A 17,480-nucleotide genomic window follows, 5' to 3' on the forward strand; every position below is an offset into this window, starting at 1 on the left:
GGTTGCTAATGCCGAGGAGATGGTAGTGGGGATAAGCTCCTAATGCCTACAAAGTGCTCCTCAGAAGGCATGCATCTCAATAAGCCTCTGATAGCCAAGTCCAGCTCCTGGCCTTCATCGTGGTTTAGCATCTAAACTAGGCAGAACTGGTTTCACTGACAGGAGAACGGGTGAAGGCGAGTTATTGGTGCCTTAAAAGCACTTTACTTCGGGCAGATGGGGGCCATTAATCTGGGGAGGTAGCCCGTCTAAGAGAAGGAAAACTCTGATTTCAAACCTCTGTTGCCTTGCGGCTATACCCAGCCACGGGTAAGGCTTCGGGAGTCAACCCTGAGGATAAATCCGGAGTTGGACTCCTGAAGGCAGTTCAGGGCTCCTTACACCCCAGCTCTGGGAACTCCTGCGATGGCATCAAAACCAAGTTGTATCTGCTTTTGCCCTTCCCTTGGATCTTTCTGATGACATGGAGAGGGGGGGACCTGATGCGTGGGTAACTTTTTCCCCCCAGGCTTCACACACTGGAAGGGTCATTCCAGCTTTCACAGTCGACGCTGCACCGGTGATCCTCGTCCAGCGTGATCCATGGTCTCTTGAGACTGGAGGAGGCCTATAGTGGCCTTGAAGCACGAGGGTACGATGACTTGGCTTAGGGAGATTTTATAGATGTCCGTGAGGAAGTCTGTCAGTTGGTCCACATTTTCCCTGAGTACACACCCTGGTATACTGTCTGGACCTGCAGCTTTCTGTGGGTTGACCTTACGTAGGGTCCTTCGGACATCAGCTGCGTCAAGGCAGAGTACTGCATTGTCTGGGCTGTCTTTTGCTCAAACCTTCTGAAGCAGGTGTTTAGGAAGTCGGTGTTATCATCACAGGGTGGTTGATTGGACCTGTGATCTGTGATGGACTTGATACCTCGCCACAAACACATGGGGTCCTTTATGTCAGAGAAGTGACTCTGAATTTTCTGTCCATAAGCATGCTTTGCTGCTCTCACGCCCTGGTTCAAGTTGTTTCTAGCAGATTTAAGACCTTCTTTGTCCCCAGACATTACGTGCTCTCAGGAGCATATGTACCTCTCTGGTGAACCAGGGTTTCTAGTAGTATTCTTGACAACAGTCACATTCTCCAACACTAAGATTTGAATCCTATCATTATACTACCCTATATTGACAATTTGCAGCCTCTTTGAAGATATTCCAATCTGTACTTTCAAAGCAGTCCCGTAGTGCTGATCCCACTCCCTTTGGCCATGTCCTTGTCTGTTTCACCGATGGCTTGCTCCTGGTTAGCAGTGGCCTGAGAGATGGTCCGAATTTCTGAGGTGGGTGGTGGGTTTACTGTCCCGCCCTGAAAGCCTGTTTGATGTTTGCATAAACTTGATCTAACATATTTTCTCCTCTGGTTGCAAAATTCACATGTTGGTAACAATGTAACTCTACCGTCCCCAGGTTGGCCTGATTAAAGTCCCCAGCGACGGGGTTTAGACAGTCTGCTCTGCTCTGAGGCTGTCGTGAATGGTCGAAAAACAAATGCTCATTATCATATCTGAATCTTAGCACTCAACACAGTGATGTGAACAGTAACGATGGCGTCGGTTTTACCGTATCAGTCTAAGGTTGATTTGCTTTGGCAGCAGAAAACAGTGTCTTCTCGACATGAACAACATGAACCAAACTCTTCCAGTCTCAGATACGACTACAGTGATTGAGGGCGGGGCTAAGAGACACCGGCAGCCAATGAAAACCATAGGCTGGCATTATGCAAATTAGTTACAAACCTACCTAGGATCAAGCAGGAGGTGAGACGGGAATTACTGACGACTCATTTCAGAAACGATTCTTCTATTTAGGAGGCAATAACTTTATCTACACTTTGACCTTTGAAACTTTGTAGACCTTTTGCATTCACAAACAGCTCTATTACACACTACTTAGTTTAAAAGCATACGATGTAACAAAAGGAGGCAGTTACCGTGGCAACAGTCTGTGTGTCGGCAAGGCAACTATGCGATGCTCTCTGCGCGTCTGTTCGTACAGCTCCTTCAGCGCGTGCGAGTGCAGCTGTGAGGACTTCCCTGTGACACACACAGCAACGTTTGCATCATTGAGTCTGTGACTTTCATTTCTATTACTGTGAAGCTGCAATGTATGGTGTGGAAACCCATTTCCGCCACATGAGAAAAAAAATCATGCTTTGGTAAATCATTTTTATGAAATTACGAAATTATGACATACAAAGTAATATACATAAATACATAATTAGGAGACTAAAAAATCTAAATTATGATGTGAAAAGCAGAAATTGACAGACTAAATTTTGTTTTTTGACTTTTTATTTCATAATTTCAACTTAGTATGTCATAATTTCAACATTTTGTCATAATTGCACTTTTTTTTTATTGCACATAAATTTTTTTCCATTTCAGAGGGAAAATACATAAAGAGAATAAGTTAATTGCAACTTTTTACGTCATAATTGGAGCTTAATATGTCATAATTTAAATTTTTCATCTCATGAATTTTGACTTTTTGACAATAGGTCTTACTGTCAGAATTTCAAATTTTTATGACAATTTTGACTTTAATATCATAATTATTACTTTTTCCAGTCAGAATTTTGAATTTTTGTGTCAATTTCAACTTTTTAATACCACAATTAGGACCTTTTACATAAAAAATTCTACTTATGTCGTAATTTTCACCTTTTTATTTCATAACTATGACTTTTTAAGTCTGAATTTTAAAGCATGTCAATATCGACATAAAATCAATATTTTGACTTAAAAAGTCCTAATTATGATATTAAAGTAATGTTTTCCCATTTTTGTCATAATTATGACTTTTTAAATCTCAATTTCAACTTTTTTATATCATAATTATGACTTTTTACTTCAAAATTTTGACATAATTTTGACTTTTTATGTCATAACTACTTTTTAAGTCTGAATTTCAACTTATGTCAACATCGACAATAATATCATAATTAGGAGTTTTTAATTCAAAACATTTAGTAAGTCATAATTTCAACCTTTATGTCATAATTATGATATTGAAGTAATGTTTTCCCATTTTTGCCATAATTATGACTTTTTAAATCTCAATTTCAACTTTTTTATATCATAATTATGACTTTTTACTTCAAAATTTTGACATAATTTTGACTTTTTATGTCATAACTACTTTTTAAGTCTGAATTTCAACTTATGTCAACATCGACATTAATATCATAATTAGGAGTTTAATTCAAAACATTTAGTAAGTCATAATTTCAACCTTTATGTCATAATTATGACTTAGTTGAAATTATGACTTATCAAGTCTAAATTTTGACTTAAAATGCTTTTGACTTAAAAACTCCTAATTATGATATTAATGTCGATGTTGACATAACTTGAAATTCAAACTTAAAAAGCAATGACATCAAAAGTCAAAATTATGATGTATTAAGTCAAAATTTTGAGGTAAAAACAGACAAAAAATGACAAACAGAAAATGACAAAGACGAAATTATGAAAAAAGGTTAAAGTCATAATTGACATTAAAAGTGATAATTATGACATACATAAAAAGCTGAAATTCAGACTTAAACTCATAATTATGTAATAAAAAAGTGAAATTACAACATATTAAGTCAATATCGTAAAAGGTCCTAATTATGATATTAAAAAGTTGAAACTGACACAAAAAGTCTTAATTATGACATACTCATCAAGTGTTTGATTGTTCCTCACCTGAGACGGACATCAACACATTACCAATGGTGTAAACCCACACGCACTTGCCCGGAAACAGCTGAGAGAGAGAAAAGAAAGATCAAAACGAGAGAATTCGACCTGTGAATGACATCATGACGTGTTTTGATCTCTCACCAGCTCCATGGTCGTCTCTGAGCCGTTGAGGTTTAGTGTGAAAATGCCCTCATCGGCCCCAAAAATCAGGTGCTGATCTGAACCAAACAAGAGAAGCGTTACTGAAGGTTTTCGCTCTGAAAACGCTCCACCAGAAGACGGCGGACGCCTACCTTTAGTAACAGGATGTTCCCATGAGGTCGAGCAGTTGAGCTTCAGAGGACACCCATGAAAGACCTTCCTGAAGACAATCTGTCAGAGAGAGCAGTATAATATTACTGACACATAAAGATTCAATTCTTTCACATGCTGTGACTTTTATTCCAACAACACGCTGATGAGAGAGAAGAGAGGTCGGACACGTACCGGCGGTTTCTTGACCACTGGACTCACACACTCCACTGGATCCTGAACAAGAGCGAGAAACACAGAGTCAGACCAGCATGACAGCAGTGACGTGTCTCAACCCCAACTGAGATATCTGACTTCCTGTGAGAGTTCAGAGCATGAAACCGAGACGTTCTGCATTTGTGCAGAAGATCAAACTGATCAAACAGATTTTACACAGAAAAATGAAGACGTTCTTGCTTTGCCAGAGTGTCCTGAAACTCGGCTGTAGGAGATCAGTAGATTTGAAAACACGTTTAAAACACAAGAAACTCACGCAGAAACATGTCAGATGCATTCTGATAACATATATTTGTCAGCTGGTCATGCCTTACGATGAAGCAGAACTGGAAGAGCTCAGTATGAGACGCACCTGCGGAGCTTGTCTGCGTCTTCGGTCCTTCTTAGGCGGCAGTTCAGGCGGCTGCAGCTCCGCTGGTGGATCCGTGTGGAAACTAGAGAAAGAAGAAGGATCTACACACACACACACACACACTGTTATATGCAGTTCAGCATCAGGAGACTCTACGACACTGTGCTTGTGTGAGACGGACACCTGAGTTGACGCTGCGTACGGAGCGCGGCCGCGGGACGGGTCGTGGCCGTGTGTGTGTCCCGCTGGACGTCCTGAACAACGGCGACGGGACGCTGACGAACAGAGCTTTACTGTGATCCTCCTCTGCTGTCACACTCTCCTCTGAACTCGTGCGGTGCTTCGGCTGCTCACAAACACACACAGCGATATACTTATAACTTCATATTTAACAGAAATTAGAGACTTTTTATGAAATTATTTTCATCATGAGGACCAATATTTTTCATATATTTCATGTTTTATAAATGTTTATACATTTCAGTATTTTATATTAATTTATTTAATATTTTGTATTTAAAATTTAGCTTACATTTATTTTCATATTTATGACATGAATTATATATTTCAACATTTTAGCCTTTTTATGAATTTATTTTCATATTTATGATATGAGTTATATAATTCAAAATTTTAACCTTTTTATTTATTTTAATTTTTACATGAATTATATATTTCAACATTTTTACCTTTTTATGAATTTTCATATTTATATGAATTATATATTTCAACATTTTAGCCTTTTAATGAATTTATTTTCATACTTATGATTAATTATATATTTCAACATTTTAACCTTTTTATGAATTTATTTTAATATTTATGATATGAGTTATATATTTTAACATTTTAACCTTGTTATGAATTTATTTGAATTTTTATTATATGAATTATATACTTCAACATTTTAACCCTTTTATGAATTTATTTGAATATTTATGATTAATTATATATTTCAACATTTTAGCCTTTTTATGAATTTATTTTCATATTTATGGTGAATTATATTTTTCAACATTTTAACCTTTTTATGAATTTTCATATTAATATGAATTATATATTTCAACATTTTAGCCTTTTAATGAATTTATTTTCATATTTATGATGAATTACATATTTCAACATTTTAGCCTTTTTATGAATTTATTTTAATATTTATGATTAATTATATATTTCAACATTTTAGCCTTTTTATGAATTTATTTTCATACTTATGGTGAATTATATATTTCAACATTTTAGCCTTTTTATGAATTTATTTTCATATTTATGGTGAATTATATATTTCAACATTTTAGCTGTTTAATGAATTCATTTTCATATTCACGATGAATTATATATTTCAAAATTTTAGCCTTTTAATTAATTTTTCATATTTATAATATGAAATACATATTTCAATATTTTGGACTTTTGATGAAATTATTTTCATATTCAAATTCATATTGATATATTTCAACATTTTAGGTTTTTATAAATTTATTTTCATATTTATTATTTGAATTATATATTTCAACATTGTAGCCTTTTGATGAAATTATTTTCATATTTAAATTCATATTTATATATTTCAACATTTTAGCCTTCTGTTGAATTTAATATTTATATGAATTTATATCTTAACATTTCAGCCATTTTTAGAAATTATTTTCATATTTGATTAATTAATTTTAACATTTTAGCCTTTTAATTAATTTATTTTCATGTTTATGATATATGAGTTATATATTTTAACATTTTAGCCTTTTTATGAATTTATTTTCATATTTATGGTGAATTATATATTTCAACATTTTAGCCTTTTAATGAATTCATTTTCATATTTACGATGATTTATATATTTCAACATTTTAGCTTTTTAATGAATTTATTTTCATATTTATGATATTAATTATAAATTTCAACATTTTAGCATTTTTATGAATTTATTTTCATATTTATGATATGAATTATATTTTTCAGCATTTTAAACTTTTAATACATATTTCAACATTTTATGTCAGCTTTTACTTTTTTTATTATTAAATATTTGCTCACCACAAATGAAAAGCTTGAGCTGTGCTGAGCATGAATAGCTTTTAACAGTGAGTGTTCAGGTCGAACGTAATGTTTCCCTCCAGCAGACGACAAACACAGAAATCTTTAAAGTCTCTGATGCAGTGGAGTGACTTACTTTGGGAGGAAGAGGAGGAGGAACTTCATCGCTGTACTGCAGTGTGCTGCTAAACAGAGAAGAAGAGAAACCATGTCATATCCTTCATAATTCATACAGAGACTGAGTGTGCTGTGGGATTATTGGTGAAGTACCTCACAGAATGACTGGCAGGTCTGTGGGCGGAGAAGAGAATCAAAAACGTGATTAACCACAGATACAATCACAGATTTAATGAGCAGTTCTCTTACAACAAACCACACGCTCAACACAATCATGCGTTCATGCATCTTAAAGACACTTTTAAACAACAACAGTGTTCGAAGATACTGGGAGAATCGAGAAAATGACCAATGAAATTACAGCAAGACAACGACGGAAGACACCGTCTTAATCATGATGAACAATTAAAAACCATGTTCAGAGTGAACGAACCTCTACTTCTCTGTTTAGATTACTCATCTAGCCAATTATTTAATTGCAAATTAAATTCAAATTATCAAATTATTAAAATAATATATTTTATTTAAATATAACATTTTTATTAAAAAATTAATTAATTAATACAATTAAAATAAAATAAAATAAAAATATTAGATTACAAACATTAATAGAAAAATAAAAAGATGTTTTGGCAACTGAAATAAAAAAATTTGAAGTAACTTGAAATAAAAATGAAATATAAATAGAATTATTAAACTAAAAAACTACTAAAACTAAAATTAAAATAAAAATTTAACAATAAATAATATATTTTTTATTTTTAAATGTATATATTTTAATAAAAATGTATAATAAAAATATAATAAAATACAAGTATTAGATGAATTTTTTTTAGAAATATTGCCTAAACTGAAAATAAATAAGTTGAAGCAACCTTAAATAAAAATGAAAGCTAAATAAAATTATATATAAAAAAAACCTTAAACTATTAAAACTAAAATTAAAATGAAAAAAAATAAATAAATAAATAAATGAAATGTAAAATTTTGATGTAAAATTGAAAATATAATAATAAATAATATATTTTTATCTTTTATTTAAATATATAATTTTTTTAAACAAAAAAAAAACAAACAAATAAAATATTAGATTAAAATTTTAAAAAACACTATTAGAAAAAAATGAAAATACTGCCTTGGCAACTAAATAAAAAAGTTGAATAAAACTTAAATAAATATAAAAGATACAAATTTATATTACAAAAATAAATAAATACAAATTAAAATGAAAACTGAAAAATATAACAATTAAAGCTCATTCAAAATGTTAATAAACACTATAAATGTATATAAATAATACTGAAATAACAGAACAGAGAATTTGGTTGATTAAATGTAAAGCTTGAATGAAGCATCAGCCAAGTGCATAAATGTACAGTAAATCTGCCATTTATGATTTGAGAAGAGGATAATATCTTACATTTCCACATCATCGTAGTCGTCATCAGTGTCCACACTCTCGTCTCTGTCAGAAAGAGTTAATTAGAATTATAAGCAGAACATCGACTGTACATGTGACATACTGTACATGAGTGAATGAACGTACCTGATGGACTGTTTACTGTACGTGAGCACAGGATTCGTCCACGGCCTTCCCGACGTCCGTAACTACATCAAACACACGAATGAAAGCATCATGTCATGTGATGAACAATAAAAAAACCCTCTTAATATTCTGCAAGGGGTGTGTAAATTTATGACCACAACTAATTGAATGACTACATTTATTGGAAAAAAATGTTTTTTCTTTTTCTTGTTGTTATGCTTTTCCTGTTAAAACAGGAAGTTGGGCTCATATCATAAATAAATAGCCAGTTATCTGTTGTTTAAATCACAGCCATGAATCTGATTGGACAAACATTTGCAAATAAAGAGATGCCATCAATCTGTTTCCTGGAAGAGAAAAACTTTACACTTTAAATGTGTATATCTTACAAAAACATGCATTTTGTCAACTTTCAGTAGAACACAAGGAACTCAAAGACTTTATTTATCATAGGGAATATCTTTTGGTCAGACTGAGCTCACTTCTGAAGACAATTTTCAGCAAACTTCTCCCCAAAAGTTAAACACACACACACTAACCGTTGCATCTGGAGACTCTCGTTTGTCAGCGACTGGTCTCTGTGTGTAAATCTGTTCCACTGAAACACAGAAATCAGGGTTATAATGGTGAAAGTGAGTGTCTTTATCTCAATAACACACACACACACACACACACGAGCGAGTGTCTTACAGCTGATGTCAGAGTTCGTTCTCTCTGCCCGGTTGTGTCGGTTGATTGAGTGAATTCTTCTGAGTGAATGTGGCACAATAACCTGAGAGAGACAGACAGATAATATCACCACACTTACACAAGATAAAACAGACGCTCTCTTTTCACATTCAGAGAGAACGGAGCTGCACTTGCGTGACTGAAATATCTGCCTGAGAGGAGTTTCAAAGAAGTCAAATGACTTGCCTAAAAGGGACTTTGAATGTGTCAGAGTTTATGCTGGATTTGTGTGCGTAAATTATATAGGCCTGGTTTCGCAGATGGGGTTTATATTAAGCCTTAGTTACATTTAAAAACGTACCATAGAAAAAAAGCATTACTGGTGTGCATCTTCAGACAAAAACAATATTTTAAAACATGTCTGTTCAAGTTGCTTTCAGTTAAAGGGGTCATAAATTTGATATATAAGAGTTCATCGTACTATTAGAATATCCTGTAAGATTCAGAACTGAAATCTTCCTTGTTAGTCCAATAAAAGCTTTTATTGACTCCAGACCCAGAGAACGACTGATCCTGTCATAGATAGGTGAAACTCCGCCTCCACTGAAGAAACCCCGCCTACTTCATCATTGCATCATTAGCCCCGCCCACTTGCGTGTTAGAGAGATGAGGAGGAGAGAAGAGCGATACAGGACTAAAATAACATTACCTTTCAAAGGATCCTAATGCAGGAATATGGTTATTTATTTCCATCAATGTGAATGTCTCAGTTGAGCTTTATTTATTTGTGTTCGGTTCATTTCACTGTGGATTCTTTGGTAAATCAGTCGCATTTCTGCATTATCAGACTTTTACGATATGAACTCGACAGTAATGCAACAACATGTCAGTAACTGTGTTCATTCTGATGCCTGATCTGATATTAATGATTCATGTACAGTCACATGATCTTTGTGTCAGTAAATCAAACCAGCGACTAAACGCTCAACTTCACCTTGATTCTCTTAGTAGGATGAAAATAATCTGTTATTTAAATCATATAAAGAACGCTCCCTTTACAATCGCTGGAGCTGTCAATCAAACAGAGTTTATCAGTAACGCGCGCCAAAACTCCCATTTTATTCAATGAATCTCTTATTTATATCGAGTTTGCACTGTTAGTTATGATGAAAGCATTGGTTAGTGTGCAGAAATTGAGTTTAATGATGAGATCACTGCTTTCATGAGCTCAACAACATGTCTGTGATCGACTACAATGTGCATTATTCATAGAAAGAAAAAGGAGGAGTAGAAACTATGCTTAAACTTAATTGAAAGCCCATTTCAGCCATAATTCTGTCATAAAAGTCATAATTATGTGTGAGTGTACCTCCAAATCATCGTCATCTGTAGGTAAACAAACTTTTAGTTTCTCAGGATGTTTGAGTTTGTCCAGTAGTTCGAGGGTCAATTCCTGTCTCAAAGACGGCTGCGTCACAAACAAGTGCTGAAACAAGACATGACACACGTTCAACTGCATGAATATACACACGTGTGTGTCAACACAACACACACACACACACACAGCTGGCAAACGTACCGTCAGCATCTTTTTGGCGCTGGGTCTCTTCTTTGGGTTCCTGATCAGCATGGACTTCACAAAGCTGTAGAACATGGTGGACCTGCAATAAGAGCAGCCGTGAGGGATTCGTTTGGACGATGATGCTTTATTGCAGAACAACTCAGTCTCTTACCATTTGGATTTGTCTTTCAGTTTGGGAGGCTGATAGCCACTCTTGGACATGAGGAACAAAACTCTGAGAAACCAGAAGCAGAAACAGTGTTAGTCTTGATCTGAGTCAAGTCGCAATAATTATGAAATGACTTCAATTTCAGCTGTAAAGCAGCTCTACAGAAGACAATAATGTCATTATTCAGATCAATTTAGTTGATTCAGTTCAGTTCAATGACAGTAATGAAATCCGAGTGCATTCATATGTGTGTGTTTTGTTCACCTAAGAGGATGGACATCAAACATAGGTGGCTGTAGTTCTGCGAGCTCGATCGCTGTGATTCCCACAGACCAGATATCACACAGCTCATTATATCCACCCTTAATCTCCACCGCGGCAACTTCCGGTGCCATCCTGTGGAGAAACACACGCTCACGACTGAGAACCGGCACAGGTTTACATCAGTCCTTCAGTAAAGCTGCAGGACTGATACAATGACACTTCTGAGGAAGATCCTGACTGCAGCATAGTGTCGGCCCAGATCTGGCCCACATCCGCATGTGGGCCGGATCTGGGCCACATTCTGTTTCTGTCTGGGGAGATAGTCACTGGATTCAACAATGCTTGTGAGCTTCATCACACTGCAAAAATTACAGAAATACTGCTACAGGGACATGGACAGAATAAAGTACAACTACAGTCAGAGCTCAGTGGAGTAAACAAGCCAGAAAGGAAACAGATCTCACCAATACGGCGTCCCAATGAAGGACATTCGACGGGCAAAAGTGGCTGTGATTTGTGCTGAGATGCCAAAGTCCGCTAAAAACAGTGAGGAAGAGATGTTAAACAGATAGACAGATGGATTGAGTGACACAGGTTTAATGGTGTTTAGTAGTTCTACGAACCCAGTTTGACTTCTCCATGATCATTCAGAAGAATATTTGCACCCTGAAAAACAAAAACTCAGAATAACGTACTGAAACTGTTTGTTGATGGACTGTTTGGTTGTTAAGGTGTGAGGGACTTTACCTTGATATCTCTGTGGATCTTTTTCTGTCCGTGAAGATAATCAAGACCCTGACAGAGATAGAGATGGAGAGAGCAGGTGTGAATGACTTCTTAAAATAATTGTGCTGTTATAATTATGTGATATGAACTGTGCATTGTAAATGCATGTCACCTGTAGCATCTCTCGACAGATATAAGCGATCTGCTGCTCTGAGAGCGGACCGGTCACTGACAGACAGACAGAAAGATGATAATCACACGTCAGCTTTTCAGTCATGTGTCTTAGTGAAAGTCTTAGTTTGCTGGTTTCACTGCAAAAAAATGATGTGCTTCCTCAGTGTTTCTGTCTTGTTTTCCAGCACAAATATCTAAACATTCTTTTAAATCAAGATACATTTACTGGAGAAGAGAAATGACTAAAGACAAGTCTTTTTAAAGGGAGTTTATGCTTAAGGTTAGGTTCTAAGAACACTTTGGTTCATATCAAGCTCATATTAATAAAAATATTCATTAATTCTGAACGTTCTGTGAACTTTTTTATGTTTTACAATTGTTTTATTGGTTAAGGGAACATTCCATTTCATCATTCTTCAAACATTACGAGAATGTTACTTTTGAATGTTCTCTAAACATTCCGAAATGTTAATGGAAGAAACGTTTGTTCATAACATTGACAGAATCTTGCCAGAATGTTAGCTAAAGTTCTGAGTTCATTCCCTGTTAGTTGGGAAGAAAGTCTTTAATATATATTTTGCTTTTCCAGTAAATGTATGTTGATTTATGAATGTTTAGATGTTTGTACTGGAAAACAAGACAGAAACACTGAGGAAGAACATCAATTTTACAATCTGCATGCAAAAGCATTTTTCATCCATTGACAGTAAAATTGTATTCTATTGAAATTAAACATTTTCCAAGCGACATTTAAATCACAGATATGTTGTTAGATTATAGTTGATGTGATAATCAAACACTCTCATCACACAAACACAGACACTGTGGAGTTCAGTGCTGTTTTAGAGAGTGACCCAAAGGCTCTGAAATGTCAAAGACTTAAAATGACATTAAAAACAGGAAACCAAGTCAATTAGATAAAACATTTGTGTGAGAGACGACAGAACCTCTTTACCGTGGTAAATGTCCTGCAGAGATCCTCCACCGCAGTACTCCATACAGATCCACAGCTTATTCATCCTACAACACAAGTGATCATTTACACTCTGTTGTCTTAATTTAAAGGGTAAATTTAAAAAGCAACTACCCAGTTAACAGGGAATGTTCTCAGAACGTTCCGGCAAGGTTCTCTCAAAGTTATACACAAACATTCTTCAAGTAACATTAACAGAACATTCGTTCAAAGTTATCTGGTCTTTAAAGGTTTTTTTTTTTTTTTTTACAATCACTACAACATATTTCTCAATACTTAGGTCAATATTTCAAAACTCTTCTCACAGTTCTCCTAACTAACCAACTATCAACTTCAGCACAGCAGTTAATTTCACATTCAAAAACAACCACAACACATCATTCATGTCTCAAATCAACTCATTCTTGTTGGTTTCAGCCAACAAACATGCTTTGTCACTCATAAAACAATGACCCCTAAAAATAGGCACCATTACTTAATGATTTCTTCTGTAGACATTCTTTACGAAACAAGAATGACACTCTCTAATGCATAGAATTCACTGCAGTATTTGTTACATAGTCCATGTTTACATTACTGTACAAAATCATTCCAAAATTTTCCCCTTTTATATAGATAACAATGAAACTTAAAAGACTAACATCTTTGTAGGGTTTCTGCTACATCTAATTGTTTTGATAGCATTTAATTTTTTAGATTTGGAATGTATTTAGATTTAAGATGTTGGAATGCATCATGTTGCCTTTTCCCAACAATTCCTTGTTTCTCCGCGAACGTCTCTCACCTGATGTAACTGCCGTGATACGCCACAATGTTGCCGTGTTTACAGCTCTTCACCATCACGATCTCTTGCTGGATGACAGAGAAATCGTCCTCTGTGAAAGACAGACAGACTGTGAGCGGGAAACAGTGTATGACATGATTTAAAGAAGGGGTCTCAAACTCGGCTCGTGAAGGACCACAGCTCCAACTGCTTGGAAGTTTTCCTGAAAAGCTTGATTAGTTGGATCAGGTGTGTTTAATTAGGATTAGAGCTAAACTCTACAGGGCTGTGGCCCTCCAGGAACTGAGTTTGAATATATAATTCAGTATACAATTGTGTGATACTGGACGCAGGTCTTACCAGGCTCCATTTTGATGATTTTAATGGCTGCCAATTCCCCATTCTGTTTATTACGTGCCTGAAAACACACACACACACACACATGTTGAGTTTTCATGTTTTATTGAGACATTCCATAGACATCATGATGTTTATACTGTAAAAATTGTATATTCTCTCACACAACACTAAAGGCCTGTTCACACCAAGAAAGATGACTATAAAGATAACTATATCAGCGTCCACACCAGCGGACAATATCAGTCTGTTTATTTTAAACGAGTGCTTGTCTGTCACTATAAATACTTGAGCTCATGACAGCAAGATGTATTCTGATTGGCTGTAAATGTTTTTATCTTTCATCTTATGGTCTTTTTTGGAAGGCCAGTGAGGAGTCTGTTACAATAATCCACCCTGCTGGTGATGAAAGCATGAATACGTTTCTCTAAGTCTTGCCTGGAGACAAAACATCTAATTCTTACAATATTTTTGAGATGATAATATGCTGATTTAATTATTGCTTTTACATGGCTACTGAAACTCAGGTCTGACTCCAAAATCACACCAAGATTCCTGACTTCACTTAGAGAACTTCATCATTGTTTCCAAATGCAATGACTTCAGTTTTGTCTTTGTTTTGATACATCTAACTGTAACTTTCATCAATTCATTGGCACAGGGATCAGTGGGGCAGTAGTCGTTAGGTGAGAGGGCTAGGTAAATCTGGGTTTCATCTGCATAGCTATGATATGCAATTTGGTTCTTTCTCATTATTTGGCTCAGTGGCAGCATATACAGACTGAACAAGAGCGGTACTAGGATTGAACCTTGGGGGACTCCACATGTCATGGATGTCCATTCAGACTTATAGTCACCAATACTCACATAATAACCTCTCCCTTCTAAGTATGACCTGAACCATTTAAGGACCATCCCAGAAAGCCCAACCCAGTTTTCCAGCCTGTCAAGAAGTATGTTGTGATTGACAGTGTCAAACGCAGCACTGAGATCGAGAAGAACCAGCACTGATAATTTACCTGTATCTGTGTTTAGGCGAATATCATTTATTATCTCTATGAGCGCTGTCTCTGTGGTGTGATGTGGTCAGAAACCAGATTGAAAGTTGATGAAGTGTCCTTACGAGCTTAAGAATTTGTTCAGCTGATTGAAAACAACTTTTTCAACTTTTTCTATGAAAGGAGGATTTGAGATTGGTCTATAGTTGCTCAATATGGTGTTATACAGATTGCTTTTTTTCAGGAGGGGCTTAACAACTGCAGTTTTCAGGGATTTTGGAAAAGTCCCAGAAAGAAGCACTTCTAGGAGATCTGCTGAAAAAAGATGTGGAAAGTGTGTCAAGGGCACAGGCTGATGTTTTAAGGTGCTGTATTGTTTCTTCTAAACGTTTGCCATCAATTATTTTGAAATCAGACATAATAGCTTCATTCTGAGGTTGTGATCTGATCTGTTTTAACCCAGTGCAGCTCAAGTATGTGCTGATATTATTGATTTTCTCAGAGAACAAGGAAGCAAACGCACAACATTTGCTGTCTGAGAGCATTTCACTGGGAGTCGAACCCTACCCCAACCCTACGCATCACAGAAAACTTTCTGCATTTCTACATTTTCAAAAAACATCACTTAGTATGATTTATAAACCCATTTACATTGTGGGGACCGCTGGCTGGTCCCCACGATGTAGGTGAACTCAGGTTTATATTGCTATCATTTTGGGGACATTTTGTCCACATAACGTAGGGTTTACTAGGATTACACACTCACACACACACACACACACACACACACACACACACACACACACACACACACACACACACACACACACACACACAGTCTGCTATATGTTCTTTTCTAAGACTTTTGAGGTCTACCGGTTGCAATAAATCAATGGAAGGACCTTCTGCATCGACATGGCTGAGAGCGCTATATTTTACCTTCATCCTGACCATCAATATTTTATATGTCTTCTCATAATATTCTGATTATTGCTCAACAAATATAGGTTTATGAATTTAAACTATTCATTTATGCATGTGAAATTTTCAGGAACAAAAGGCTTGAGAATGGGCTGTAAAATGTACCAAAATAAATACCACTGTCCACAACTTCTGCATTTTTACACAAAAAATGAACATGAAAATACCGTATGCATATAAACAGACACGCTGGAGGAAAAAACAGACGCTTGACTTGAGTGGAAAGTCGGTCGGAGAGTTGTGTTCCTGATGGTGGCGTGATCTGACACAGACAAACACTCCTACACACTCACAGCCATGAGTTGCAGCAGTAAACAGGTCAATATCTCTGATGAACACTCTCTCAGTTTATTAACTGTGACACAAGATGATCCATGAACTCTGACAGAGTTTATACAGATCATTTAGTGAAGCTGCTTACACATGATTCATTCAAAACATCAGAATGAAACTTCAGACTTCAGATAAATCGTTTGATTTGAAAAAACTCTTATGTTCTCTGAGGTTTGTTTCTTGGTTAAAAACCATTTGTGACAATTTCTGGATGTGGTTTGAACAGCTATTTGTGCTGTTTCATTCTGAGATCCACAGCCCAACACGACGACACCAGAGACAGACGCAGATATGTGCAGTAGAAATGTTGGACTCTTCACAGATGCTGCGGCTGATAAAACAGTTAATATAGGTGCAGACGTTTCCTTTAAACACACACACAGAAAGAAGCAAGTGACAGATAACTATCATAAACTCTCACTTCTGCATTTCCCCTCTATGAATAACACCTGCTACAAACACACAAGAGAGTCAAGAAAAACAGTCTATCTATCTATCTATCTATCTATCTATCTATCTATCTATCTATCTATCTATCTATCTATCTATCTATCTATCTATCTATCTATCTATCTATCTGTCTGTCTGTCTGTCATTCTATCTATCTATCTATCTATCTATCTATCTATCTATCTATCTATCTATCTATCTATCTATCTATCTATCTATCTATCTATCTATCTATCTATCTATCTATCTATCTATCTAATTCAAAAGTGCTTTATTGGCATGACTGTAAATAATACAATATTGCCAAAGCTTGGAATACATGTACAGTATCTCACAGAAGTGAGTTCACCCCTCACATTTTTGTATATATTTTATTATATCTTTTCATGTGACAACACTGAAGAAATTACACTTTGCTACAATGTAAAGTAGTGAGTGTACAGCTTTTATAACAGTGTAAATTTGCTGTCCCCTCAAAATAACTCAACACATAGCCATTAATGTCTAAACCGCTGGCCACAAAAGTGAGTACACCCCTAAGTGAAATGGCCAAATTGGGCACAAAGAGTCAATATTTTGTGTGGCCACCATTATTTCCCAGCACTGCCTTAACCCTCTTGGACATGGAGTTCACCAGAGCTTCATAGGGTGCCACTGGAGTCCTCTTCCACTCCTCCATGACAACATCATGGAGCTGGTGGATGTTAGAGACCTTCTGTTTGAGGATGCCCCACAGATGCTCAATAGGGTTTAGG

General features: G+C 35.6%; 1 protein-coding gene across 1 annotated transcript in view; it reads right to left on the reverse strand.

Moving 5' to 3' along the window:
- Window positions 1-17,480, reverse strand: part of LOC137004290 (mitogen-activated protein kinase kinase kinase kinase 5) — a 34,588-nt gene that overhangs the window by 7,295 nt on the left and 9,813 nt on the right. Inside the window, exons 2-25 of the mRNA XM_067364479.1 lie at window positions 13,967-14,024; window positions 13,628-13,718; window positions 12,826-12,890; window positions 11,869-11,924; window positions 11,718-11,765; window positions 11,594-11,636; window positions 11,435-11,507; window positions 10,971-11,102; window positions 10,710-10,772; window positions 10,556-10,637; window positions 10,346-10,462; window positions 8,998-9,079; window positions 8,847-8,905; window positions 8,308-8,369; window positions 8,182-8,226; window positions 6,915-6,935; window positions 6,781-6,829; window positions 4,791-4,953; window positions 4,608-4,708; window positions 4,214-4,255; window positions 4,021-4,099; window positions 3,869-3,945; window positions 3,731-3,791; window positions 1,972-2,074 (exon numbers count right to left, since the gene is read on the reverse strand). Coding sequence (XP_067220580.1) covers window positions 1,972-2,074; window positions 3,731-3,791; window positions 3,869-3,945; window positions 4,021-4,099; window positions 4,214-4,255; window positions 4,608-4,708; window positions 4,791-4,953; window positions 6,781-6,829; window positions 6,915-6,935; window positions 8,182-8,226; window positions 8,308-8,369; window positions 8,847-8,905; window positions 8,998-9,079; window positions 10,346-10,462; window positions 10,556-10,637; window positions 10,710-10,772; window positions 10,971-11,102; window positions 11,435-11,507; window positions 11,594-11,636; window positions 11,718-11,765; window positions 11,869-11,924; window positions 12,826-12,890; window positions 13,628-13,718; window positions 13,967-14,024 — 1,772 coding nt within the window. The remainder of the gene's footprint in view (window positions 1-1,971; window positions 2,075-3,730; window positions 3,792-3,868; window positions 3,946-4,020; window positions 4,100-4,213; window positions 4,256-4,607; window positions 4,709-4,790; window positions 4,954-6,780; window positions 6,830-6,914; window positions 6,936-8,181; window positions 8,227-8,307; window positions 8,370-8,846; window positions 8,906-8,997; window positions 9,080-10,345; window positions 10,463-10,555; window positions 10,638-10,709; window positions 10,773-10,970; window positions 11,103-11,434; window positions 11,508-11,593; window positions 11,637-11,717; window positions 11,766-11,868; window positions 11,925-12,825; window positions 12,891-13,627; window positions 13,719-13,966; window positions 14,025-17,480) is intronic.

The sequence above is a fragment of the Chanodichthys erythropterus genome, chromosome 17, assembly GCF_024489055.1.
Source record: "Chanodichthys erythropterus isolate Z2021 chromosome 17, ASM2448905v1, whole genome shotgun sequence".
Classification (NCBI taxonomy): domain Eukaryota; kingdom Metazoa; phylum Chordata; class Actinopteri; order Cypriniformes; family Xenocyprididae; genus Chanodichthys; species Chanodichthys erythropterus.